This window comes from Ranitomeya imitator, chromosome 2 (genome assembly GCF_032444005.1).
Source record: "Ranitomeya imitator isolate aRanImi1 chromosome 2, aRanImi1.pri, whole genome shotgun sequence".
NCBI lineage: Eukaryota > Metazoa > Chordata > Amphibia > Anura > Dendrobatidae > Ranitomeya > Ranitomeya imitator.
In genome coordinates this window covers 335820243-335848027 of record NC_091283.1, presented here as the reverse complement: position 1 = coordinate 335848027, position 27785 = coordinate 335820243, and the positions used below count along the sequence as shown (strand labels likewise).

Below are 27785 nucleotides of genomic sequence, written 5' to 3'. Positions count from 1 at the left end.
GCGCTCTGATCGCTAAGCACACTGTGTTTCTGGATTGCCTTCATAACACCTGTCATTAGCAAACATAACAAGGAGTGACCCAACATTGAACTGGATGAACCAGTTGTACACCCACTGCCTGATTTCCAGCATCACCCGCTGCGGTCAACTGCAGCCGTTGGTCTCATGCGAGACCAATTTGCTGCCTTTTTTGATTCAGATATTGGACAGGTGTCATGGCAGGACAATGTTGTGTAAATGTCCTGTTGTATCTTTATCAGTACCAGTAATTTTCTATAATGAAAATAATATTTCACATTAATAAACTTTAGTGTTGGTTGTGTTGACCGTGTCTCCTATCTTTTTCCTCTCTAAACCAAGGTTGTACAAAACCTGGCAGTATTTGATCGGTATTTTATATCATTTTTTGTAATACAAAACCAGGAGTGGGCGATACAAGCAGAGGTGCTAGTTATTATGTTATCATAATTTACCTATAATTGTTCCACTCCTTGTTTTGGTTTACAAATACTGTTATAAAACACTGGCCACATACTGCTAATAATGGCAGCCATGTTGCTTTATTGGTAAGCTTGTTGACGTCATTGCGTCATGATTGTCTTCTCATGTATCCATTGGACACAAACTGAAGAGACAATCACTGTCACGCTATCTATACTCATCAAGTCAGGTGTCAGAAATAATGAATTCATGATAAACATATACAGGCTCATGAATTCACTATTTCTGACACATGGGCAGGTGAGCATAGATATGTAGCGTGTGACAACCATTGTGCCCTCAATTTGTGTGTAATAGATTATGTACAAGGCAGTTATCTACTCAACAGGTCAGGTGTCATAACTAATGAGTTTTTTGACACCTGACTTGTTCAGTAGAGGACTGCACTGTATTTCCACCATTTCTCCATCGTCTCATTGGGGGACACAGGACTGTGGGTGTATGCTACTGCCGCCAGGAGGCTGACACTAAGCAGACAAAAAAAAAAAGTTAGCTCCTCCTCCATAGTATACACCTTGACACTGGCCCTGACAGCTCCAGTTTATGCTTAGTGTCCGTAGGAGGCACATCTCTGGGTTTTCCCAGATACATTCTACTTTGAGGATAAAATAGGGGCGACGGACCTTTTTGAAGGGGTCCGATCTCCCCAAACCAACAACGGGCGAGCACGTGTGAGTGTCGCATCCACGTATCCTCTCCCGCGACGTGGGATTGCCGGACTAAAAACCTGACCACCCTGAGGTAACGAAACCCTAGGTTGTACAGGCATTCATGCATTGTCCGTGCAGCCTCCACTTCAATCACCAATGCATTGGACTGCGGTGCTTAAAGGAGGCAGACGGTCCCTCTCCTCACCTTCTGAAGGGTGAAGGAGTTAGGGTGCCTGCACCGTCTTTTCCCATATATATATATATATTTATTTATATGTGGATTTACGTGTATGCCTCTTTTCTAACCTTGTGTGTTGTCAGAGGCTGCGGGGGGGGGGGGGGGGTTGCTCCTGCTTCATTGCGCGGTCTCATGTGGTAAAACGCCATGCTGCACCCGGTGCGGTGCCGGTTCCAGGATGTCTCTCCATAGCTAAAGCGCGGGTGGAAGTCCCGCCCCTAGCAACTTTCTTCCGGCGGCCCGCTGCATCATGGTCGCTGTAGTTTCCTGCAGGGTCATGGGCGGTAGTTCCGCCCCCTTCGGCGGCGCGTACTTCCGGTTTCGCGCACGTAGCGTTTCTAGGAGAGCGCAGGAATGGGGAAAATAAAGTCCCCTGCTTTGGCCTATGCACGATCCTTATGGCGGTATCTCCTCCCCCTTTCATCCGCTCATGATCTTCTAAATAAGGGAGGTTTCTCTGCTCAGAGCTCGGTTTAGTGTGGTGCTAAGAACCGACGGGACACAGGACTGGGGTAAGTGCTACTTCCCTCAGCCTGACAGCAGTTTTTTGTTCTAGACCCAGTAGCTCATAAGGGGCACGTTTCATAGCAGCAACAGCAGCAATAGTCATCATGTCTAGAAGGACTAAGTCTCACACAGTCCTGTATACCTCATGCATTACTTGTCGGGCTTCTTTTCCGCATGCGCAAATTAGCCATTTCTGTGAAACTTGCAATTCCGAACGCACTCAGGAGCCTGCCTGCTACCCCGCCTGCTATCCTGCCGGGTATGCCTGTATCTGAGACTGCGGCATCTCCCCCTGAGTGGGTCGTATCCTTAACGCAATCTATGGCGTCTCTAACAAAGGCGGTTGAGTCCCTTCAAGCCCCTGTGAGGGACGTTCATCCGTCTGTTTCGGAAAGATCCTCCGATTCTCAGGACCCTCCGGCCTGCAGGGGCCGTACTCCCTCTAGGCAGACGCGGGGGAAGCGTACCCATACAGCGTCTCCCGGTCCGTCGGGTGCATCTGCATCTTTGAATTCCGTCTCTCGGTCTCCCTCACCTGTGGGAGTGAGTGAACATGGTTCGGACTTTGACTCTGAAGGGTCTTTTGATTTAGAAGCTCCTGATTATCAGGAATCAGATGACAGTCTCATTGAGGCCGTTAACCAGTCTTTGGGAGTAGAGGATGTAGCCACCTTACCTTCAGGTCATAAGGTGTCTTTTAAAAGATTCAAGCAACCTCATAAGGTGTTTTCTTCTCATCCTGAGTTTGAGGATTTAGTTCAACGTCACATGGAGCGACCGGATAAACGTTTCTTAGGCCAGAGGGCCCTGGGTACAAGGTATCCTTTCGCACCCGAGATTTGTAAAAAATGGGCAGAATCTCCTTCTGTGGATCCTCCCGTGTCCCGTTTGGCCTCTAACACACTGCTGTCTCTTCCTAATGGGTCTGCTATTAAAGATCCAACTGATCGGCTCTTAGAGAGTCTAGCTCGGTCGGTGTTTGAGGCTTCAGGGTCAGCCCTCGCGCCGTCTTTTGCGGCGACATGGGTTGCCAAAGCTATGATAGCTTGGTCAGAGTCCGTCACTAAGGCTCTTCAGGATAGGGAGTTACCTATAGAAGTGATAGAGATGTCTAATCAGATATCCTTAGCTGGGAATTATCTGATTAATGCATCTTTGGATGCGGCAAATTGTTCAGCATTGGCAGCTGCAAATGCTATCGCTATCAGAAGGGCTCTATGGCTGAGAAATTGGCGGGCGGACTCTACTTCAAAAAAGTCCCTTACATCCCTTCCTTATCAAGGTGGCCAAATATTTGGCGCAAAGTTGGATCAACTTATATCTGATACCACAGGAGGAAAGAGTAATTTCCTTCCACAACAAAGGGTTAAGCAACCTTTTCGTCGCCAATTTCAAGCAAGGTTTAAGTCCTTTCGTAACACCCGGTGGTCTGCAGCACCAAGCTCAGGTCCTCCAAGTCGGTCTAACCAAAACAGGGAGCACCAGGTCTCATATAGAGCCAATCCATTGGCAAGAATGCAATATCAACCGTCAAGATCTAGGGGATCTAGATATCCTCGGTCTTCGGCTAAATGACTGGAGGCAGCCTCATGTCGTCTTCAACAGAGTAGGCGGTCGCCTACTACTGTTCCATCAGTCCTGGCTGTCAGTCGTTCACGACAGATGGGTGAGAGAACTGGTGGTTTCAGGGTACAAAATAGAGTTTCTCTCTCTCCCTCCAAGCCGTTTTTTTCCGTCCAGTCTTCCCAGTTCAAAATCCCGTCTAAGGGCTTTATTCAAAGCAGTCGAGTCTCTTCAGTCCAACGGGGTCATTGTCCCCGTTCCAGTGGTAGAAAGGTTCCAAGGATTCTATTCCAATCTGTTTACGGTCCCCAAAAAAGACGGGACTGTAAGACCCATTCTGGACCTAAAGTGTTTGAACAAGTTCGTCAGCACTCGTCACTTCCGTATGGAGTCGCTCCGCTCGGTTATTGCGGCTATGGAAAAGGGAGAATTCCTAGCTTCCATAGATATCCAAGATGCCTATCTGCATGTCCCCATATTTCTTCCGCATCAAAGATTTCTACGTTTTTCCATAGGCGAACGTCACTTCCAATTCACAGCATTACTTTTCGGTCTCGCCTCTGCTCCCAGGGTGTTCACAAAGGTGATGTCAACAGTTGTGTCCATCCTGCACTCTCGGGGCATAGTCATTTTGCAATACATGGACGATCTCTTGGTCAAGGGGCCAACTTTTCAAGCATGCAAAGAGAACATCAGCATCACTTTGGACACTCTATCCCGACTAGGGTGGCTGGTCAATTTAAAAAAGTTATCTCTAGTCCCATCTCGAAAGATTTCTTTTTTAGGAATGATCTTCGATACTTCTCGGGGTCTGACTATCCTACCCCAGAACAAGGTACTCTGCCTTCGGCAGGAAGTGAAAATACTGCAGCAGCCGAGTTTCCACTCAATCCGGTTTTGCATGAGGGTCTTGGGCAGGATGGTGGCGGCCATGGAAGCAGTACCATTCGCCCAATTTCATCTTCACCTCTCCAGCAAGCAATTTTGTCAGCCTGGAACAGGAGTCATGCTTCTCTCAACCTCTGGTGCCGTCTGTCTCCCCGGGTCAGGCAATCTCTCATATGGTGGATGAGGAGCTCCTCTCTGCTGCAGGGGAAAGCCTTTTCTCCAGTCCATTGGCTGGTAGTTTCTACAGACGCCAGTCTTCTCTGTTGGGGAGCAGTGTTTCACCAACACACAGCACAAGGTTATTGGTCCCCAGGGGAATCAACTCTTCCAATCAATCTGTTGGAGATCAGGGCAATTTGGCTGGCTCTGCAGCACTTTCACCATCTTCTGGCGGGTCACCCGGTCCGGATCCAATCGGACAATGCCACGGCTGTGGCTTACGTAAATCATCAGGGGGGCACCCGCAGCACGTCAGCCATGCGCGAGGTAGGGCAAATCCTCCGCTTGGCCGAGAACAACCACTCTGTGATCTCGGCAGTTCACATCCCGGGCAAGGAGAACTGGGCAGCGGACTTTCTGAGCCGTCAGGGTCTTGCGTCCAGGGAATGGTCTCTTCACCCAGACGTTTTTCGGCAGATTTGCCAACGCTGGGGTATCCCGGACGTGGATCTAATGGCATCCGGGTGGAATGCCAAGGTCCCCAGGTTCGTAGCTCGTTATCGAGATCCAAGAGCTCTCGCCGTAGACGCACTGGTCCTACCTTGGATCCAGTTTAGTCTTCCATATCTGTTTCCTCCTCTGGCGCTCCTCCCACGGGTAGTCAGGAAGATCAAGATAGAGGGAGTGCCGGCAATTCTAGTCGCCCCAGATTGGCCTCGGAGGTCATGGTACGCGGACCTAGTTCAGCTGATTGCCGGGGTTCCTTGGCAGCTACCAATGTGGCCAGATCTTCTGTCGCAGGGGCCGATATTCCACCAGAACTTAGGGGCCCTGCATTTGACGGCTTGGCCGTTGAATCTTGGATTCTGACCCAGGCTGGTTTTTCTCAAAAGGTAGCTTCCACTATGATTAATGCTCGAAAGAAGGTTTCTGCGCGCATTTACCACCACACCTGGAAAGTCTTTCTCTCGTGGTGCAGGAAGCAGGGTCTTCCTCCTCTACGGTTCTCCGTTCCTAATATTTTAGCTTTTCTCCAAGCTGGTTTAGACTCAGGTCTCGCTCCAAGTACCTTTAGGAGGCAAATATCAGCCTTATCGGTTCTTTTCCAGCGCAGGATTGCTACCATTTCACAGGTCAAGACTTTTTTGCAGGGAGTCTCTCACATAGTCCCCCCTTACAGAGCTCCGCTAGAAGCTTGGGACCTTAATCTGGTCTTGAGCGCTCTTCAGGAAGCCCCATTTGAGCCCCTCCAAGAAGTTTCTTTAACGTATCTTTCTTGGAAGGTTTTGTTTTTGGTAGCTATAACCTCCATTAGGCGGGTGTCGGAATTGGCGGCCTTGTCCTGCCAGTCGCCGTTTCTGCAATTTCATCAGGATAAGGTAGTATTAAGACCAGCTCCCTCTTTTCTGCCAAAGGTAGTTTCCTCTTTTCACATCAATGAGGACATAGTCTTGCCTTCTTTTTGTCCTGCACCTTCACACCGTGTGGAAAAAGCTCTCCACACTCTGGACTTGGTGAGAGCGCTGAGAAGATATGTTTCTCGGATCGCTTCTTTTCGACAGACGGATGTCCTGTTCGTTCTTCCTGTGGGTCATAGAAAGGGATTCGCAGCCTCTAGGTCGACCTTAGCCAGATGGATACGAGCCACCATTCAGGAGGCCTACCGCATCAAGGGTGCAGCCATCCCGGGTGGGATCAGGGCACACTCTACTCGAGCGGTAGGGGCTTCCTGGGCACTTCGGCACCAAGCTTCAGCAGAACAGGTTTGCAAAGCGGCAACTTGGTCCAGCCTGCACACTTTCTCTAAACATTATAATATCCACACTCAGGCCTCTGCTGATGCAAGTTTGGGAAGGAAAATTCTTCAGGCTGCAGTATCGCACCTATAAGCGGTAAGTGCCTAGGGGTTTATTCCAGTGAGTCTTTTTCCCACCCTGGGACTGCTTTGGGACATCCCACAGTCCTGTGTCCCCCAATGAGACGATGGAGAAACAGGGATTTTTGTGTTACTCACCGTAAAATCCTTTTCTCCGAGTCATTCATTGGGGGACACAGCTCCCTCCCTATTAATCTTGTTATTTTTCTACGGGGTTGTTCAGACTGTAGTATTATTCTAGACATGTTGTCTTTGCTCTAATGCTGTTTTGTTTTCTCTATCTCCTACTGCTTGTGCACCAAACTGGAGCTGTCAGGGCCAGTGTCAAGGTGTATACTATGGAGGAGGAGCTAACTTTTTTTTTTGTCTACTTAGTGTCAGCCTCCTGGCGGCAGTAGCATACACCCACAGTCCTGTGTCCCCCAATGAATGACTCGGAGAAAAGGATTTTACGGTGAGTAACACAAAAATCCCTGTTTTCTCTTCATACTGCCACACTAGGCATAGACAAAAAGAGAATATGGAGATACATCTTATATTTTTTGGCCCACCTCATATCTGTATACTAAAGACACATATAGCTGCAGTCTTGTATTTTTAACTACTGGAGATATGATGTGGCCCAAAAAGTAAGTGTGTGGCGACGTTTCTTGGGGCACGGTGTGTGTTGCCAGCGGCGATAGACACAATAAACCAAACATAATTGTGGCAAATCAAACTTTTTATTATTTTGTTAGCAAACAACTGAAAAAATTTATTTTTTACTGCGTCGGCTTGTGGTAGAGTGATCTAAAGGGGGGGGTTTTGAAGAACTGAGGCCTGGCTAACCGTGGACGACACAGAGGTGGCAGGAGAAGCGGCAATGAAACTAGAAGGGTCTGGAAGTTCGGGGATGGGGCTTGACACATGAGAGGCTTGAGACACACTGGAAGGGTGAGACAAAACTGACAATACAGACACATCGGTAGGTGATGGGGGAGGAATACTAAGAGGTTTTTTTTTTGTTTTTTTTCTGAGTTTTTTTTTTGGTTTGCCTGGTAGGGGGACGGCTTGGCGGGCTCATATGCTGTAGCGTGGTGGCGGGTGACCCGTCAGGGTCCAGCTGCACTGTCTCACAGTCCATAGTGCTTGTCGAGCGAACGGCCATGCCAGGGTCCTGCTGCGTCATGGTAGGGGGGTACATAAAGCCATGCCAGGGTCCTGCTGCGTCGTGGTGGTGGCGGTCCGGAAAGCCTTGCCAGGGTCCTGCTTCATCGTGGTGGGGCCGGTCCGTAAAGGCATGCCAGGGTCCTGCTGCATCGTGGTGGGGGCGGCCGGAAAGCCATGGCAGGGTCCTGCGGCACCGTGGTGGGGCCGGTCCGAAAAGCCACGCCAGGGTCCTGCGGCATCGTGGTGGGGCCGGTCCGAAAAGCCACGCCAGGGTCCTGCTGCATCGTGGTGCCAGTGGAGGAGGTCCAAGCCGGAGCAGCGGTTGTCACGGTGGTGGCGGTGGGATATCCAACTGCACTCGTCATGGTGTTGGCGCTGTAGTGGAGTCCGCCTGTGGAAGGAATTGAGGTGGCCGTGCAGTGGTATGCAGCAGAGGTCGGCATTGAGGTTAATCGTGATAGTGACGGCACAGTTGGATATGCCGCCACGGTCTGCTGGAAATACCGACTCTGCTGCATAGCCTGCATGTAAGCAGCATTGCAGGCCTGCATCACACTGAGCTGGAGATCAGGGGTAAGGTGTTCAGATATGCCCTGCTCAATTTGGTTAAAAAAAAACGATGAGCTGGCCTCTGGAGGTCGGCTTTCACTTGATCAAGGCTTTTGGTGACCTCCTGGATACGGGCACTCAAGAGGTTATGAGACACATCCATTCGGTCACCTAAAGCCTTGATTGCTTCGTGTAAAACTGAGCTCAAGTGAAAAAACTCGGGCATGAGTGACCTGTCCGAAGCCCTCTGTCGCTGCCGGGATGAGCCCCCAAAAAAATGGGGCAGTGGAAGAGGACTGCGCATAGGGAAGACCTGATGGGCCAGCTCCCTGGTCTCCAGTTAAGGTACTGTCACACTAGACGATATCGCTAGCGATCCGTGACGTTGCAGCGTCCTCGCTAGCGATATCGTCCAGTGTGACAGGCAGCAGCGATCAGGCCCCTGCTGGGAGATCGCTGGTCGGGGAAGAAAGTCCAGAACTTTATTTCGTCGCTGGACTCCCCGTAGACATCGCTGAATCGGCGTGTGTGACACCGATTCAGCGATGTCTTTGCTGGTAACCAGGGTAAACATCGGGTAACTAAGCGCAGGGCCGCGCTTAGTAACCCGATGTTTACCCTGGTTACCATCCTAAAAGTAAAAAAACAAAACACTACATACTTACCTACAGCCGTCTGTCCTCCAGCGCTGTGCTCTGCTCTCCTCCTGCTCTGGCTGTGAGCGTCGGTCAGCCGGAAAGCAGAGCGGTGACGTCACCGCTCTGCTTTCTGGCTGCCCGGCGCTCACAGCCAGACCAGAGAAGCAGAGCGCCGAGGACAGACAGCGGTAGGTAAGTATGTAGTGTTTGTTTTTTTTACTTTTTAGGATGGTAACCAGGGTAAACATCGGGTTACTAAGCGCGGCCCTGCGCTTAGTTACCCGATGTTTACCCTGGTTACCGGGGACCTCGGGATCGTTGGTCGCTGGAGAGCGGTCTGTGTGACAGCTCTCCAGCGACCAAACAGCGACGCTGCAGCGATCCGGATCGTTGTCGGTATCGCTGCAGCGTCGCTATGTGTGACGGTACCTTTAGTGTGGAAAGCCCACCTGCTGCTGCGCTGCTGGATGGCTGGGACAGGTCCGTGGCTGCCGGATGAAGGACCGCTCCAGAACCTGGGCCGACAGTCGTGCTGTGTGTGCTGTGAAAAAAGGAAACAGAAAATTAATACCAAAAAATAACCAGACGCTAAATCCTGTGGAATTTTAAAATACAGATGATGTCAATACAATACAACCGAAAGCATGTGACAAAACTTACGTTCTCTGGACAAGGACCGGTCTTAAAAATGACAGTACGCGATGATACTTGTACTTTCGGATCCTTGCTCCTGAACCACTGGCAGCACGACTCTCTTGGCGCACGTTCTTGTTGAAGCGGTCCTTCATCGAACACCAACGTGTTTTTACTTTGTCCACTGTTAAAAAAAAAAACAAAAAAAAACAAAACAAAACACATTATGGTCAGGAAATGGACTTTTTTCCGTGCACAGACAACTGTGTGTGATGAGAGAAACTCTGGAGAGTTTCTTTCATCACACACAGTCAAGAGAGCACGGCCAAGGTCTCTGCTGCTTCACACTGCAGTGCAATACTTACCAAATGCACTACGGACCCGTGGCGGGGCGTTGTCCCAGCCATCCCACATCGCTTGGGCCACCTCATTCCATAAACGGCGGAGCGTGGTGTTCATCGAATGCAGTGGATCCCGGCTGTCCCACAACGGAACTCGCTCCTGGACCAGTGTGATTAGGAGGTCGTTGTCGATCAGGTCATCGTCCCGTTGTGAAACCTAAATATTAAAGAAAGTCATTAAAGTTTGCTCAATTACATAAGGAAAAGAAAGAGAAAAGATGATGAGAAATGGCATGAATACGAAAGTCAACATACAAAAGGATTCCAGAAGAAAAAATTAAAGAAATACGAGTGTAAAGAAAGGAAGATTCAAGAATATTACAATGAGGACAGTCAGCCTTGTATACGTACCCGCTGCCGTCTTCCCACCGGAGCTTGACTCCGCTGCTCCTGCCCGGTCTGTGCCTCAGTAGAAGTGCTCTAAAAAAAAGGAAAAATCAAATTGTCACGTGTCGATGTGACAGTGAATACTTACCAAGCTGAAGAGGCAAATACTCACCTCACTGACATGCTCCACTTCCGACTGACGTGGCTCAAACTCCTCACCAGATGAAGACTCCGAAGAAGATATTCTGATGCATGTAGAAAGAAATAAATGGAAGAAATTAGGACATGTAGAGCCAAAAAATAGAAAATAAAGGCATTGGTTAGGATATACTCACATTGATCAGGGTCTTGTCCTCCAAAATGCGGCCTGCCAGTGTCTTGTCTTCTTGAGAGTCTGGTGAGAAGTGTCCTGAAACTGTCCCCAACCTCCCTTTTATCACCTTGATGGTAGGGGGTGGCTTATCAGTGTCTAGACATGGTTATCTTAATTGAAACGCATGCGTTCAAAAACGCAACCAAACGCATGTGCGTAAAAAGCATGCGTTTCCATAGACACCAATGTATTTTTTTTGACGCAAATCAAACGCAAACGAACGCATGCGTTTCCATGCGCCAAAGAGACGCCTCTGAAAATTACTACATGTTGCATTTCTGCGGCAGGACGCATGCAGCAAAAAAAACGCATGCGTCGTTAAACGCTGCCAAACGCGTACAAAAAAAACCGCATACGTTTTTAGTGTTAAACATAGAAAAAAAAAACGCATGCGTTTATATGCGGTACAAACGCTGCAGATCAAAACGCAAGTGTCGAACCAGCCTAATACTGACATCAGGCAGGGTGGCGAGGTGCGGGTTTGTCACAAGAAACAAATTTTGTAGTGCAATTTCTGTAACGGTTCATAATTTGCAATAGTGTTTAGATAAGTTTTAGCTATTTGAATTGTTGCTTAGTGTCCTCCAAATAAATATCAGAAAATTGGCGTAACAAAATATTCTGCATCTATATATTTGCAAAAATAATAATGTTTCAAAGTACCTAAAGTTATATGCATTCATTATATGTAGCAGTAAAATGAAAACTCTTTGGTTATCATAGAAACAAAAAATAAGGAAATTTTTAATTGTTAGATTTGAACTCCGGAGGTCAAAATCATTACGGAATGCTTCATTTCATGATCGGGGTTGGTTACAGGATCTGAAAGATCCTTGAGCTAGTCGGGTGGAAAGTTCTTCAGCTGCTCAATCAGGACATGCAGCCTCTGTGCAGGTCCTGGTACCTTCCTCTACTTGTTTGCTCAGTTAGATAAGATTGGCGCTGGAGGAGAGAGAGTAGTTTTCTCAGGGATCAGGAAGGACACTGTCGCCACATTCTCCTTTGTCACAGGAAGCTGCCTCCAGTCTATAAGACTTATTGGCAAGATTTTTTCTTGCTAAAAGTGTGTTTTGTTTTTTTTTGTTTTTTAAAAGTAAACCATTTCCCAAATTAAGAATTTAAAAAAGGCTTTTCCCCTGTATGACTGCTCTGGTGACAAATAAGAGAGGAATTCGTCATAAAACATTTTCCACATTCTGAACATGAAAATGGCTTCTCTCCTGTGTGGGTTCTCTGGTGTATAACAAAATCTGATTTCTGGTTAAAACATTTCCCACATTCTAAACATGAATATGGCTTCTCACCTGTGTGAGTTCTTTGGTGCTTAACAAAATTTGATTTCTGGTTAAAACATTTCCCACATTCTGAACATGAAAAAGGCTTCTCCCCTGTGTGAGTTCGAAGGTGTGCATCAAGATTTGATTTCTTTGTAAAACATTTCTGACATTCTGAACATGAAAATGACGTCTCTGCTGTGTGACTTCTCTGATGTTTCATAAGATTTGATTTCTCTGTAAAACATTTCCCACATTCTGAACATGAAAATGACTTCTTCCCCGTGTGAATTTTCCGGTGACTAACAAGATTTGATTTCTGGTTAAAATGTTTCCCACATTCTGAACATGAAAATGGCTTCTCTCCTGTGTGAGTTCTCTGATGTGTAAAAAGAGATGATTTCTCTGTGAAACATTTTCCACATTCTGAACAGGAAAAAGGCTTCTCCCCTGTGTGGGTCCTCTGGTGTCTAACAATATCTGATTTCTGGTTAAAACATTTCCCACAATATGAACAGGAAAAAGGCTTCTCTCCTGTGTGAATTCTCTGGTGTCTAACAATATCTGATTTCTGGTTAAAACATTTCCCACACTTGGAACAAGAAAATCTATTCTCTGCTGTGCGAATGTTTTGATGTTTAAGAAAAGACTTTGAGGGGAAAACTATTTCCATATTCTGAACGCGAAAATGGCTTATTTCCTTAAGGAGTAGTTCTTTTTTAATGCCTCTTTTGTGACTTTGGTTTTCCTTAGTAGTCGATAATGAATCAGAAGACAGGACCTGTTTCAAAGGATCAGATGAAAGAGCTTTGCTGTGAAGGGATGATGGTATATCCGGAGTAATGGAATTCACTTCAATTGCATCATGTGGGATCTCAAGATCATCTGGTTTAAAAATTGAAGATGTCACCTGTCCCTCTGATCTCCTGGTACAGTCATCTGCCAAGATAAAAAAAACAATTATTATTTTTGAATACAATATGCTTGAAAATTATACCTTTGAACATTTTTAGTTAAAATGTCTGTGGAAATAATAATAATTGCATTTATATAGCACCAACATATTCCGCAGAGCTTTACAATTATAGAGGGGATTTGTATAGACAATAGACATTACAGCATAACAATAATCACAGTTCAAAACAGATACCAAGAGGAATGAGGGCCCTGCTTGCAAGCTTACAATCTATGAGGAAAAAGGGGTATACAAGAGGTGGATGCTAACAATTGCTTTTGTTGTTCGGACAAGCCATAGTGTAAAGATCAGGTGTTCATGTAAAGCTGCATGAACCAGTTAGCAGCCTAAATATGTAACAGTACAGACACAGAGGGCTATTAACTGCATAAAGTGCATGAGAACATGATGCTAGGAACCTGATTATGGTTTAAGTTTTTTGAATGGGCCACACAGGGATAGTTAGGTTAATGTGTTGAGGCGGCAGGCCAGTCTGAACAAATGCATTTTCAGGGCACGCTTAAAACTGTGGGTATTGCGGATTAATTGTATTAACCTGGGTAGTGCATTCCAAAGAATTGGTGAAGCACATGAAAAGTCTTGGAGACGGAAGGTTCTAATTATTGAGGATGTTAACCTCAGGTCATTAGCAGAACGGAGAGCACGGATAGGGTGGTAGACTGAGACCAGGGAGGAGGTGTAGGGCGGTGCTGAGCCATGGAGTGCTTTGTGGATGAGGGTAATAGTTTTGTACTGGATTCTGGAGTGGATGGGTAACCAGTGTAATGACTGGCACAAGGTGGAAGCATCAGTATAACGATTGGTGAGGAATATGATCCTGGCTGCAGCATTCAGGACAGATTGGAGACAGGAGAGTTTGAATTACCAAAAACCCTTAAATTCTTATGATGACACAGATAAAATATCACTATTTAAATCCAATTAAAACCATACCACAACTACAACCAGATAGTCACACAAAACACACAACCGTGCACTCTGAATGACCCTGCCAAACAAATCCTATTCAAACTGCCTACCTATCAGTGGAGGTTGGCACCCTAGACACAGATACAAGAATGGCGCCCCCACTCCCTGTCGGCTGACCCTATGTCTCCTGATATGAACCCTAGTATAAGTGTCACACTTGGACCAGCACAGATACTGGACAGGAATGGATAGGCAGGTTTAATAACTGAATGTATATATATATATATATATATATATATATATATATATATATATATATATATATATATATGTATGTATATCCATATATACAGTTAGGTCCATATATATTTGGACAGAGACAACATTTTTCTAATTTTGGTTATAGACATTACCACAATGAATTTTAAACAAAACAATTCAGATGCAGTTGAAGTTCAGACTTTCAGCTTTCATTTGAGGGTATCCACATTAAAATTGGATGAAGGGTTTAGGAGTTTCAGCTCCTTAACATGTGCCACCCTGTTTTTAAAGGGACCAAAAGTAATTGGACAATTGACTCCAAGGCTATTTCATGGACAGGTGTGGGTAATCCCTTCATTACGTCATTCTCAATTAAGCAGATAAAAGGCCTGGAGTTGATTTGAGGTGTGATGCTTGCATTTGGAAGGTTTTGCTGTGAAGTAAACATGCGGTCAAAGGAGCTCTCCATGCAGGTGAAACAAGCCATCCTAAAGCTGCGAAAACAGAAAAAACCCATCCGAGAAATTGCTACAATATTAGGAGTGGCAAAATCTACAGTTTGGTTCATCCTGAGAAAGAAAGAAAGCACTGGTGAACTCATCAATGCAAAAAGACCTGGGCGCCCACGGAAGACAACAATGGTGGATGATCGCAGAATAATCTCCATGGTGAAGAGAAACCCTTTCACAACAGCCAACCAAGTGACCAACACTCTCCAGGAGGTAGGCGTATCAATATTCAAATCTACCATAAAGAGAAGACTGCATGAAAGTAAATACAGAGGGTTCACTGCACGGTGCAAGCCACTCATAAGCATCAAGAATAAAAAGGCTAGACTGAACTTTACAAAAAAACATCTAAAAAAGCCAGCACAGTTCTGGAAGAACATTCTTTGGACAGATGAAACCAAGATCAACCTCTACCAGAATGATGGAAAGAGAAAAGTATGGCGAAAGCGTGGTACAGCTCATGATCCAAAGCATACCACATCATCTGTAAAACACGGCGGAGGCAGTGTGATGGCTTGGGCATGCATGGCTGCCAGTGGCACTGGGTCACTAGTGTTTATTGATGATGTGACACAGGACAGAAGCAGCCAAATGAATTCTGAGGTATTCAGAGACATACTGTGTGCTCAGATCCAGCCAAATGCAGCCAAACTGATTGGTCGTCGTTTCATACTACAGATGGACCATGACCCAAAACATAAAGCCAAAGCAACCCAGGAGTTTATTAAAGCAAAGAAGTGGAATATTCTTGAATGGCCAAGTCAATCACCTGATCTCAACCCAATTGAGCATGCATTTCACTTGTTAAACACTAAACTTCAGACAGAAAGGCCCACAAACAAACAGCAACTGAAAACCACTGCAGTGAAGGCCTGGCAGAGCATCAAAAAGGAGGAAACACAGCGTCTGGTGATGTCCATGAGTCCAAGACTTCAGGCAGTCATTGCCCACAAAGGGTTTTCAACCAAGTACTAAAAATGAACATTTTATTTAAAATTATTGAATCTGTCCAATTACTTTTGGTCTCTTTAAAAACAGGGTGGCACATGTTAAGGAGCTGAATCTCCTAAACCCTTCATCCAATTTTAATGTGGATACCCTCAAATGAAAGCTGAAAGTCTGAACTTCAACTGCATCTGAATTGTTTTGCTTAAAATTCATTGTGGTAATGTCTATAACTAAAATTAGAAAAATGTTGTCTCTGTCCAAATATATATGGACCTAACTGTATAAGCTTGGGTTGTGGCAGGGTGAGATACACGGACAAAAGACCAACAATGTGCATAACAAAAAAGTGCTCGTGCATTAAAAATGGGCCTCACTACCTCTGTGCCCTGCTGCTGTGCACCCTGCCTGGCTGTGGGGGTTGGCACCCTACTTGTCAGCGGAAGTGGCGCCCCCACTCAACGAAGGCTGACCCTGGGATGCCCTAATGATTAAATCCCAGGCTGATGGTGGCCAGAGCTAAATGTGTATATACACAATACAGGCAAGGCACAAAATACCACAGCAAACAGAAATGCCTATCTTCGGCCGAAGATAGCATATAAATAAATACTGTACATGATAATCAGAGGGTGGGACTGATACTTATCAATATTGATGTTTCATACGCCTCTACGCGTTTCACCCCAGCGGATCGTCAGGAGGCCTTGATATGTAGATGCTGCATGGAATCACAATTGGTCCACTTATATACATTGGTTAATGAGTTAACAAGCATTAGGGCGGTATGTAAATTCAAAACACTAGAGCCTGGAACAGAGCCATGTTAAAGTAGCCCTCATGTAGTACCGAAGGTGCCTAGAGCTTATGGACTACCTAATGGCCACTGCCTGCTATTGCAGACATATTTGTTCAAGCGATATATTAAGTGGTTAGCCCCCTACCATTTTATGACGCACTGTTCTGATAGGGAGTTACAGCGTGCATTTCCACGTGAGGCACATTGTCACTGTGCATGTCCAGCATAGTGCGCCTAATATCGCAGGAGGACGTATGTCTATTAGCTGGTATGCCGCCGGCGCCTGCGTGCGAGATGACATCGCTCATCACACTGCGCCCATCTGCGCTCACATATGACGTCAGCTAGCTCACCAGCTGCGACGCTTAGAATGTGCTCATGCGCAGATGGGAGCCGCTTACACAGACACGTCCTCCTGCGTGCAGATGCCACGCCGGTGTGCGTGTCAGCCGAACCGCATAGGACCGCGCATGCGCCAGCACGTCCGAACCACAGCGCCGATGCATGTATCAGCCAAACAGCGCGGCACAGCGCATGCGCGGACGCACTCCACAGACATAGACACTGCACTGTGAACCAATAAGGCTAATACCAGTGCTATAGCCAGTACCACATAGACCACAAGGGGAGCAAGAAAATCACGCCCCTTGCATCCAAGACTTTATATGTAGACATATCGCATAACAGACTTATAATTATGCAGCCTGTCTCTCCAGATGATTTATCAGTAAGGCAGTATATTATTAAAAAACCGCCAGAATTAGGACCACTAATGATAGAGATATTGTGTCCTTTAAATCAAAACCATGTATATAGTGTATACTCAGATTAAGCAAAAAACTACCATATAAAGTACCCATGTATACGTCTACACATGGGATCTGATATCTTATATACCCACAGTCAATACCGTGAAACCCTGTGAAAACACAGGGAATATGGTGGTGGCATGGTCACCCATGATTTGTCTATAACGGTGCCCATATGACAGACTAGGCACAAAACAGAAGACACCAACCATTTGACAACACAGAAGTGGAGGGGAGGGGAGCATTGATGTAAAAATCATAAAAAGCATGCATAGGAGACATATTCATTGAGGCCTAGTGGGGCCATACAGTCAACCCGGTAGATCACAATTTGGTGATTTATATGGTGATTACAAAGAGCATATAAAATCATGGTGGGAAATTAAGGCCCTTGAAAATTATATTAAAAAGAGTAATACCTAATGGTCTGAGGATTAACTTAAATCCATCACCAAGAACTGCCTCTCCTGACTTACTGAATAAATGGATTAAGGAGTCAATCGACTCATCCATTAGATTTATGCAGCTGCTTCTTGAGGAAAGGAAACTCTTTGACCTCTCTACTATACAACTGAATAGATCAATAGATAACATCTTGCGGCTAAAAAGCGATCCAGATTTCAACAGACGGGAGGGCTTGCTGCAGACCTCAGTAGAGAAATATCAATCTTTCATCACAGAAAGAAAACAATCACAATTTCAAAGGGATCTGAAAGCCTTTAGTGACAATCAGGCTTATAGTTTCAATCAAAACAGTATCTCTGATATTTCTTCATCAGATATTGATAACTCAGATACTGAGCGTCTGCAAGTAAGTGCCTCCTATAGAGGTGGAAAACGGTTCAGGCAAAGATGGAGGGGCAGGGGCAGAAATTACAACAGAGGCCCTCAAAGGAATGGACAGCCACAATACGATGGCAGAGGACCCAATACTGTAAATGGCCCCTCTTCCTCAGCACCTTCTCCTGCTTCCTCCTCCTCTTTTTTAGAGAGGAGTGCAAGTACGGGGTACTACCCAAGGGCCAAAGTGGCTTAAATCAGGGCCAGATATTAAATCTGATTACGACCTATCAAGTGATGATTATAGTCTTCTCAGAAAGGGCCTTAATTATGTTCCAGTGAATAAATATGATAGCTTTGGTTGGACGAAGGATTTAAATCTGTTTTGCAGAAAGCTTAAATGGAAAAAAATTTTTGCACATAATCAGATCACGTTGAATCAATTGGGTCTTCGTGAAGATGACATGGATGGGTATTCAGCATTGGTTGGTCTGTTAGATGAAAACGCTCATAATGAAGGTGAGGGCCCATTCACGAACTTAAAAAACAAAAGTAAAAAAATGCCACCACAGGGGGACATTACCAGCATTGACATTTTTCTTATGCTGAAAAAAATTCCTATGGGCCAGAGAGACTTTAATCTAACCAAGGGTGAACATGAGGCCCTACAAAAACTAATGAAAAACAACAAACTGATAATCAAGCCCTCTGATAAAGGGGGCAACCTGGTTATTATGACAGAAACCAATTATATTAAGATGTGTAACGCCATCCTGAGTGACTCAACCACGTATGAAATCCTCAAGTCTGACCCCTTAACCCAATATAAAACAGAACTGACAGGTCTGCTAGAAGCAGCACACACTAAGAGGTTGATTTCCAAAAATGAACACGATTTTCTTCTACCAGCCCATCCCCTTATAGCTACTTTTTATAGTACACCTAAAGTACATAAGGGACTAGAGCCATTAAAGGGCCGTCCAATTGTGTCAGGGTCAGATTCACTGATCCAAAACTGCGGTGTCTATATTGATGAGGTACTTCGACCATTTGTATTAGCTCTCCCCTCATATATAAGAGATACATCTGATCTACTCCTGAAACTAGAGGGCATACAATTTGCTGAGGGCTCCTTCTTGGCCTCCATAGATGTGGAGGCCTTGTACAGCAATATTCCACATCACCTGGGACTCAAAGCTGTTGACCATTTTCTCAGATCAAGATCAGTCCAACATAAGGCCCATAGTAGGTTTGTACTGGACCTTTTGCAATTTACACTCACAAAAATGTTTTTTCTTTGACAGGAAGTACTTCCACCAGCTCAGGGGCACCGCGATGGGGAGTCCCTGTGCCCCATCGTATGCAAATTTGTTCCTGGGCTGGTGGGAGGAAACCATAGTCTTCACCGATGAGAGCAAATGGTGGCATCAATTTGTGGGTGTCTGGTACAGGTTTATTGATGACATCTTTGTCATATGGCAGGGTCTCAAACAGGGTTTCATTGACTTCATCCAAGAACTCAACACAAACAATATTGGTATGATGTTTACTGTTGTGAATTCCGTTCTTGGGCTCCCTCCGGTGGTTGTAAATGGCACTTTTGTGAATTCTGCCCTTGTGCTCCCTCTGGTGGTTTTGAGTGGAACTGCTGCTCCTTGGGTTTAGCTTTAGCAGCTGCTTTCACTAATCGTCTCTCCTGGCTCTGCTATTTAACCTGGCTCTAGTCTTCAGCCTATGCCACTTGTCAATGTTCCTGGCTGGATTCACTTCTCTGCTTGGATTCTCCTGGTTTCCTGACCAGTTCTGCTAAGATAAGTTCTGGCTTTGCTCATTTCAGTCCACATGTTGTGGACTTATTGTTCTGTGCATTCTATTTTTGTCCAGCTTGTCATTATAGATTTTTTCTGTTAGCTGGAAGCTCTGGGAAGCAGATTTACCCTCCACACCTTTAGTCAGGTGTGGAGATTTTGTAAACTCTGTGTGGATTGTTTTGTAGTTTTTATACTGACCGCACAGTATCCTTTCCTGTCCTATCTATCAAGCTAGACTGGCCTCCTATGCTAAAATCTGATTTAATCTCTGCGTATGTTATTTTCCCCTCCTCTCACCGTCAATATTTGTGGGGGGCTCTCTTTCCTTTGGGGATTTTCTCTGAGGCAAGATAGGTTTCCTGTTTCCATCTTTAGGGGAAGTTAGATTTTCCTTGTCTCATAAATCTGCAATTCATGCATCATCCACATCTTAGGTTGTGCCGAGGGGTCTAGGGAGCGTCAGGTACCCCCCACGGCTATTTCTAGTTGCGCTGCTAGGTTCAGGGTCTGCGGTCAGTACAGATACCACCTCCTTCAGAGCTTGTCTCATGTTGTTCCTAAACCACCAGATCATAACAGTTTACTTTTGACATCAACGAGAAGACCCTGCCATTTCTTGACGTATGTATCCAAAAAAATGATGGATGTCTGAGTACACAAATCTATCGTAAACCTACTAGTACCAACAGCCTGCTGAGATGGGATAGCCATCACCCTAGAGCCCTAAAACATGGTATCCCCCAAGGGTCAATTTATAAAGCTGAGAAGGAACTGCTCGGACATAGAGACATTTATTGAGCAATCAGGAGATATGAGGAAGAGATTCTTAGAGAAGGGGTACCCTAGAGGGGTGATTGAAGCGTCATATAAGCATGCTCTTTCACAAGACAGAAGTACTCTTTTACAATCACGTAAAAGACCCGCAGCTACCAATTCTGATCAGACTAGAATCATAGGGACTTTTGACAGTCAAAATGAGAGAGTTGTTAAAGTGCTGTCTAAATATTGGGATATTCTGACATCTGACCCTGACCTGAACAAATGGATTGGTCCCAGGCCCTTGATTACATACAAGAAGGGTAGGTCTCTGAAAGATAATTTGGTTCATAGCCACTTTAAGAGATCTACCCCAGTAGGCACTTGGCTGGACCGCAAGACGTGTGGCTTCTTTAGATGTGGATGATGCGTGAATTGCAGATTTATGAGACAAGGAAAATTTGTTATAAGTTCTGCAACTGGAAAAAAATTCTATATACGTAATTTTGCTAATTGTAAGACAAGTGGTCTTATCTACATGGCTACATGCAGTTGTCCCAAAGACTATGTTGGGAAGACCAGAAAGGAGTTTAGGAGGCGTGTAGGGGAACACATAGGGGACATTAAGCACAAACGTGACACCCCGGTTGCTAGACATATGAATGATCATCATGGGGGCAATGTTCATGAAATATCTTTTAGCATCATTGAGGTCTATACGCCGAATCCTAGGGGTGGTAATTTCGATCGACTACTACTACAGAAAGAGAGTGCCTGGATCTACCGGGTTGACTGTATGGCCCCACTAGGCCTCAATGAATATGTCTCCTATGCATGCTTTTTATGATTTTTACATCAATGCTCCCCTCCCCTCCACTTCTGTGATGTCAAATGGTTGGTGTCTTCTGTTTTGTGCCTAGTCTGGCATATGGGCACAGTTATAGACAAATCATGGGTGACCATGCCACCACCATATTCCCTGTGTTTTCACAGGGTTTCACGGTATTGACTGTGGGTATATAAGATATCAGATCCCATGTGTAAACATACATGGGTACTTTATATGGTAGTTTTTTGCTTAATCTGAGTATACACTATATACATTGTTTTGATTTAAAGGACACAATATCTCTATCATTAGTGGTCCTAATTCTGGCGGTTTTTTAATAATATACTGCCTTACTGATAAATCATCTGGAGAGACAGGCTGCATAATTATAAGTCTGTTATGCGATATGTCTACATATAACAAAGTCTTGGATACAAGGGGCATGATTTTCTTGTTCCCCTTGTGGTCTTTGTGGTACTGGCTATAGCACTGGTATTAGCCTTATTGGTTCACAGTGTAGCGTCTATGTCTGTGGAGTGAGTCCGCGCATGCGCTGTGGCGCGCTGTTTGGCTGATACATGCATCAGCGCTGTGCTGTGGTACGGAGGTGCTGGCGCATGCGCGGTCCTGTGCGGTTCGGCTGACACGCACACCGGCGTTGCATCTGCACGCAGGAGGACGTGTCTGTGTAAGCGGCTCCCATCTGCGCATGAGCACATTCTAAGCGTTGCAGCTGGTGAGCTAGCTGACGTCATATGTGAGCGCAGATGGGCGCAGTGTGATGAGCGATGTCATCTCGCACGCAGGCGCCGGCGGCATACCAGCTAATAGACATACGTCCTCCTGCGATATTAGGCGCACTATGCTGGACATGCACAGTGACAATGTGCCTCACGTGGAAATGCACGCTGTAACTCTCTATCAGAACAGTGCGTCATAAAATGGTAGGGGGCTAACCACTTAATATATCGCTTGAACAAATATGTCTGCAATAGCAGGCAGTGGCCATTAGGTAGTCATCTAGGCACCTTCGGTACTACATGAGGGCTACTTTAACATGGCTCTGTTCCAGGCTCTAGTGTTTTGAATTTACATACCGCCCTAATGCTTGTTAACTCATTAACCAATGTATATAAGTGGACCAATTGTGATTCCATGCAGCATCTACATATCAAGGCCTCCTGATGATCCGCTGGGGTGAAACTCGTAGAGGCGTATGAAACATCAATATTGATAAGTATTGGTCCCACCCTCTGATTATCATGTACAGTATTTATTTATATGCTATCTTCGGCCGAAGATAGGCATTTCTGTTTGCTGTGGTATTTTGTGTCTTGCTTGTATTGTGTATATACACATTTAGCTCTGGCCACCATCAGCCTGGGGTTTAATCATTAGGGCATCCCAGGGTCAGCCTTCGTTGAGTGGGGGCGCCACTTCCGCTGACAAGTAGGGTGCCAACCCCCACAGCCAGGCAAGGTGCACAGCAGCAGGGCACAGAGGTAGTGAGGCCCATTTTTAATGCACGAGCACTTTTTTGTTATGCACATTGTTGGTCTTTTGTCTGTGTATCCCACCCTGCCACAAACCAAGCTTATATATATGGATATACATACATACACACATATATATATATATATATATATATATATACATTCAGTTATTAAACCTGCCTATCCATTCCTGTCCAGTATCTGTGCTGGTCCAAGTGTGACACTTATACTAGGGTTCATATCAGGAGACATAGGGTCAGCCGACGGTGAGTGGGGGCGCCATTCTCGTATTGGTGTCTAGGGTGCCAACCTCCACTAATAGGTAGGCAGTTTGAATAGGATTTGTTTGGCAGGGTCATTCAGAGTGCACGGTTGTGTGTTCTATGTGACTATCTGGTTGTAGTTGTGGTATGGTTTTAATTGGATTTAAATAAATAGTGATATTTTATCTGTGTCATCATAAGAATTTAAGGGTTTTTGGTAATTCATTTATTGATCTTTGTGACCTTTATTTGGCTGTTACTACAGCCCAAGAGTTTTCTTTTGAGACAGGAGAGTTTGGTAAGAAGGAGACGGATTAGTAGAGAGTTACAATACTCCAGATGAGAATGAATGAGTGAAACAGTAAGGCTTGGTGCACACGTTGCAGATTGTATGCGTTTTGCCGCGGTTTTTTTTCGCTGTGAAAATGCATACACAAAACAACCCATTGAATTCAATGGGATTCCGCTATGCTGTGCCAATTCGTGGTGGAATCGCATTGCGGAAAAATACGCAGCATGTTCATTCTTTGTGCGGAGTTGCGACGATTCCACACACACAAAGGAATGCATTTATCTGCTTACTTCCTGCATGGGGCCATACCCACCATGCGCAAAGTAAGCGGATCATGTGCGGTTGATACCCAGGGTGAATGAGAGGAGACTCTCCTCCAGACCCTAAAAAAATAATTAAAATAAAAAACTGATATATACTCACCTTCTGGCAGCCCCCGGATCCAGCCCAGGCCTTAGCGATGATCCCGGCAGCTCCCGTTGCCAGTAATGCCTTGTGACAATGACCTGTTATGACGTAGCGGTCTCGCGTGATGCTACGTCATCTGGGGTCATTGTCGCGAGGCATCACTGGGAATGTGAGGTGCTGGGAGCATCGTGAGGATAGGGAATGCTGCGGGGGCCGCTGGAAGGTGAGAATACGATTTTTTTATATTTTTAACATTATATCTTTTTACTATTGATGCTGCTAAGGCAGCATCAATAGTAAAAAGTTGGTCACACTTGTCAAACACTGTTTGCAAAATGCTACTGTTTAGCGGGAATACGTATGCCAATTCCACATGTGTTTTAGCCGAGGCAGGGAGTTGCGGAATTTCCGCGGCAATTCCGCAACCTGTGCACATAGCCTAACAGTTTTTGCAGAGTCAAAAGTAAGAAAGGGGCAAATTTTAGAAATGTTTTTGAGATGCAGATAACAAGAGCGAGCCAATGATCGGATGTGTGGGGTGAATGAAAGATCGGAATCAAGTATGACCCCAAGGCAGCGACAATGTTGCTTGGGAGTAATGGTGGAACCATACACGGACATGGCAATGTCAGGCAAAAGGTAGGTTAGTAGAGGGAGGGAACACGAGGAGTTCCGTTTTTGACAGGTTTAGCTTCAGATAGAGGGAGGACATGATGTCACTAGTGTTTTCTAAAAAGGCAGGCGAGATATCAGAAGAAGTGTATAATTGAGTGTCATCGGAATAGAGATGGTATTGGAAACCAAATCTACTGATTGTTTGTCCAATAGGGGCAGTATACAAAGAGGAGAAGGGGGCCTAGGACTGATCCTTGAGGAACCCAAACAGTAAGGGAAAGGTGAGAGGAGGAACCAGCAAAAGATACAGTGAAGAGAGATAGGAGGAGAACCAGGAGAGAACGGTGTCCTTGTGGCCGATGGAGTGTAGCATAGTGAGGAGGAGCTGATGATCCACAGTATCGAATGCTGCGGAGAGATCCAAGAGTATTAGCAGGGAGTAGTGACCATTAGATTTAGCTGTTAGTAAATCAGAAACTTTAGTGAGGGCAGTTTCAGTAGAGTGTAAAGAGCGGAAACCAGATACCAGAGGGTCGAGAAGAGTTATCTGAGAGATAGCGGATAAGACGGGAGTGAACCAGGCGTTTGAGGAGTACAGAGATGAAGGAAAGATTAGAGACAGGTCTATAGCTAGCGGCACAGTTTTGGTCGAGGGATAGTTTAAGTAATGGATGCATGATGGCATGCTTAAATGAGGAAAAGATACCGGAAGAGAGAGGTTGAATATTTTTGTTAGGTGAGAGATGACAGCCGGGGAAAGGGACTGGAGGAGATGTGATGGAATGGGGTCACTGGTGCAAGTGGTCGGGCGAGAAGATGCAAGGAGCCTGATTACTTCTTCTGTAACTCTGTGCCGAGTTGTTCTATGTATAGGAGGTGCCATTTCATCCAGGGCACTTTGCAGGGTTTCATTGTAATGCTTCAGTTCAGAATCAGGACATGAGATGGAGGAGATAAGGGCCAATGAGGACTGCAAGTTCTCCTTAAGTTTCTGGGTGTTAATGGCCTGTATGTTTCTATAAAATATGGAAAGTGGGGGTGACCTGAGCGGGATGGCAGTTCTTGATAGAGAATGAAAGAAGGTTGTGGTCAGAGAGCGAAAGAGGGGAGTTTGTGAAATCGTCCACTGAGCAAAGCCGGGAGAAGACAAAGTCGAGGGAGTTTCCGTCTTCATGTGTTGGAGAGTTAGTATGGTGCGAGAGGCCGAAAGAGGAGGTTAGAGATAAAAGGTGAGAAGCAGATGGGGAAAGGGGAAAAGCAATGGGGATGTTGAAATCACCCATGATGAGGGTGGGGATGTCACAGGAGACAAAGTGTGGAAGCCAGGTGGCAAAGTGAACTGATGAGAGGGGCCTGGGAGGCCGATACACCACCGCCACTCGCATGGAGAAGGGGGATGTAGAGTCTGACAGCATGGACTTCAAAGGAAGGGAAGACAAGTAAGGGTTCTTGTGGGATAACTTGGAAAGTACATTTGGGTGATAGGAGCAGACCAACTCCTCCACCTGCTCTGTTGTCCAATCTTGGGGTATTAGAAAAGTGTAGTCTATCATATGAAAGAGCAGCAGCAGTGGTGTCTGACTGCTGGTCCAGGTTTCAGTAAGAGCCAGGAAGTTAAGAGAATTAGAAAGCAAGAAGTCATGGATGAAAGGGAGTTTATTACACACACAGAGCGAGAAAGCCAAAGGGCACAATTGAAAGAGGCAGAAGGCATGCATGGGATATTAATAAGGTTGGAGGGGTTTCTGAGTGTAGCAGTTGGGAGGTTAGACTTGCTATAACATGGGGGGCCGGGGTTGGGAGAGATGTCTCCTGCGACTAGGAGAAGGAGAATAGAAAGAGTGAGCAGATGGTTAAGTGATTTGTAAGAGCGTCTCTTGTGTTGGATGGTTGGACTGAATGGATCTACGCTGTTAAGCAATGTGAACAGAGTGTGAGTGCTATACATAGGAGAGGAAAGGGCAGAGGGGCCGATGTGGAGTGTTAAGAGCTAATGCAAGGGCAGTGAATGTGAGTGAATGCAGCAGCCAGGATATAGATTATACAAATGCATATGGTGAATATTTGTTCTGTTCCAAATGAACAGGGAATAGATTTTTTTTAATTGTCTTACCTGTCTCCTGCCCTTGTCTAACTGCTATGTTGTAACTACCAGTACTTTGATAAATGTACTTTGATTAAATGTGCACGAATGCTCCCCTGCATGAATGCATCCCCAAGCTATATCTAAATTTATAGGAGGCTAGCTCTTCCTTTTTTTTTTCCCTCTCGTTAGCAATGAATCGAACTAAGTTGAGACAGCAGCACACAATAAATGTAGTGAACAGAAACAAATGTCCAAGCCAACATGGATCATAAACCACTTTGAAAACAGTTATAGGACCACTCTGCATAAAGAACAAGCAGAAGTAAGTTCAATAGCTATACACCAAAATATACCAAAACCAATGCTTGCTAAGATGGCTAACAAATCTAGATACATGCAGGATTCAATGCCGGAGATAGAATGAGTTAGATACCATTTGGGTTGCTTGCTGACATTGAATGGAGTAAAAAGACATGCAAGGTAGTTCAGTTCAGAGGTTGAATGATATGTGTGCGCCTGTGATGACTCAGCATTTCTTCTTAATTGTACCAAATGTAAGTTCAGTAGGTCCAGAATCATAAACTGTTGCCTGAAGTATTGACTCTTCTTGCAGGTTAAAGTTGATATTTGTAAATGGACGAATGGTTGTTATTTACCTCTTATATCAGTTCCTACTGTTTATTGTACTGCCATCTTTGCAAAACAGGGATGCAATGTCACTCCCTTGAGAAGCAATATGTGAAACGCGTGTTGGAGTGTAGGGTGGCAGTGCCAGCACACGCAACATGAACTCCGGTTAGTATTACTCTTCCTCCTTTTACCTAAATGGAGATATACCTTCATACATACCCCACTATGCACTTTCTTTCATTGCAATATTACACCTAATTGTTATTGATTATACCTTTAATATTAACTCATATGACAATATTTAGGTGATTATAACCAATTTTCTTGCAATGCACTTTATATTGCTTAAATTGTATATCATTTACTGTTCATATTACGGAGTAAACTCTCCATTCTTTCCACATGGTATATATTGATTACATTTATTAGTGCTGTATGTGGGGACCGGCTCCCTTCGGTTTCATTATGTTTTTTGTGTTTCTTTTTTAAACATGTCCTGTCATTCTCCAAACCCAGTCCACAGCAGCCCAAATCCAGGAGTTTTTGGTTGCAATGGGACCTCAAGTGGGGAAAGGGCTTGTTTTTGGAAGTTCCAGTACCCCTATCGCCAGCGCCGGATCCCAACCCCATGATAGTCCCCCTACAATGAACTCATCTCCACTACAGAGATGTGCTAGTGTTTAATAAGTCCAAAACCGAAGTCGATGAACATCTGCAAGACTTTGAGCCTCTGATGCTGATGCACCAGGTGCCCACAGCTCATTGGGTTAAATACCTGTGGACTAGTTTGACTGGTTGGGCACAGATGCTGCCATTTTACTTGAGCCTTAGGACTGCCTGGACTATGTAGAAAGGGCTAGCAGGGCGTCCGTAATAATTCCAATCACC

The 27785-nt window shown here is 45.3% G+C and overlaps 2 protein-coding genes across 2 annotated transcripts in view; both read right to left on the bottom strand.

Annotated features, from left to right (window-relative positions):
- Nucleotides 1-11520: 11520 nt before the first annotated feature.
- On the bottom strand, nucleotides 11521-12631 carry LOC138663631 (oocyte zinc finger protein XlCOF22-like). Its single transcript, XM_069749912.1, has one exon. The coding sequence runs from the start codon at nucleotides 12397-12399 to the stop codon at nucleotides 11563-11565; it is 837 nt and encodes a 278-aa protein (XP_069606013.1). The 5' UTR covers nucleotides 12400-12631; the 3' UTR covers nucleotides 11521-11562.
- Nucleotides 12533-27785, bottom strand: part of LOC138663633 (gastrula zinc finger protein XlCGF66.1-like) — a 29956-nt gene continuing 14703 nt past the window's right edge. Inside the window, exon 6 of the mRNA XM_069749914.1 lies at nucleotides 12533-12665. Coding sequence (XP_069606015.1) covers nucleotides 12633-12665 — 33 coding nt within the window. The 3' untranslated portion in view covers nucleotides 12533-12632. The remainder of the gene's footprint in view (nucleotides 12666-27785) is intronic.

Coding starts and splice junctions, on each gene's coding strand:
- LOC138663631 (XM_069749912.1), bottom strand. CDS start 12,399: ATGGAAATAGTTTTCCCCTCAAAGTCTTTTCTTAAACATCAAAACATT.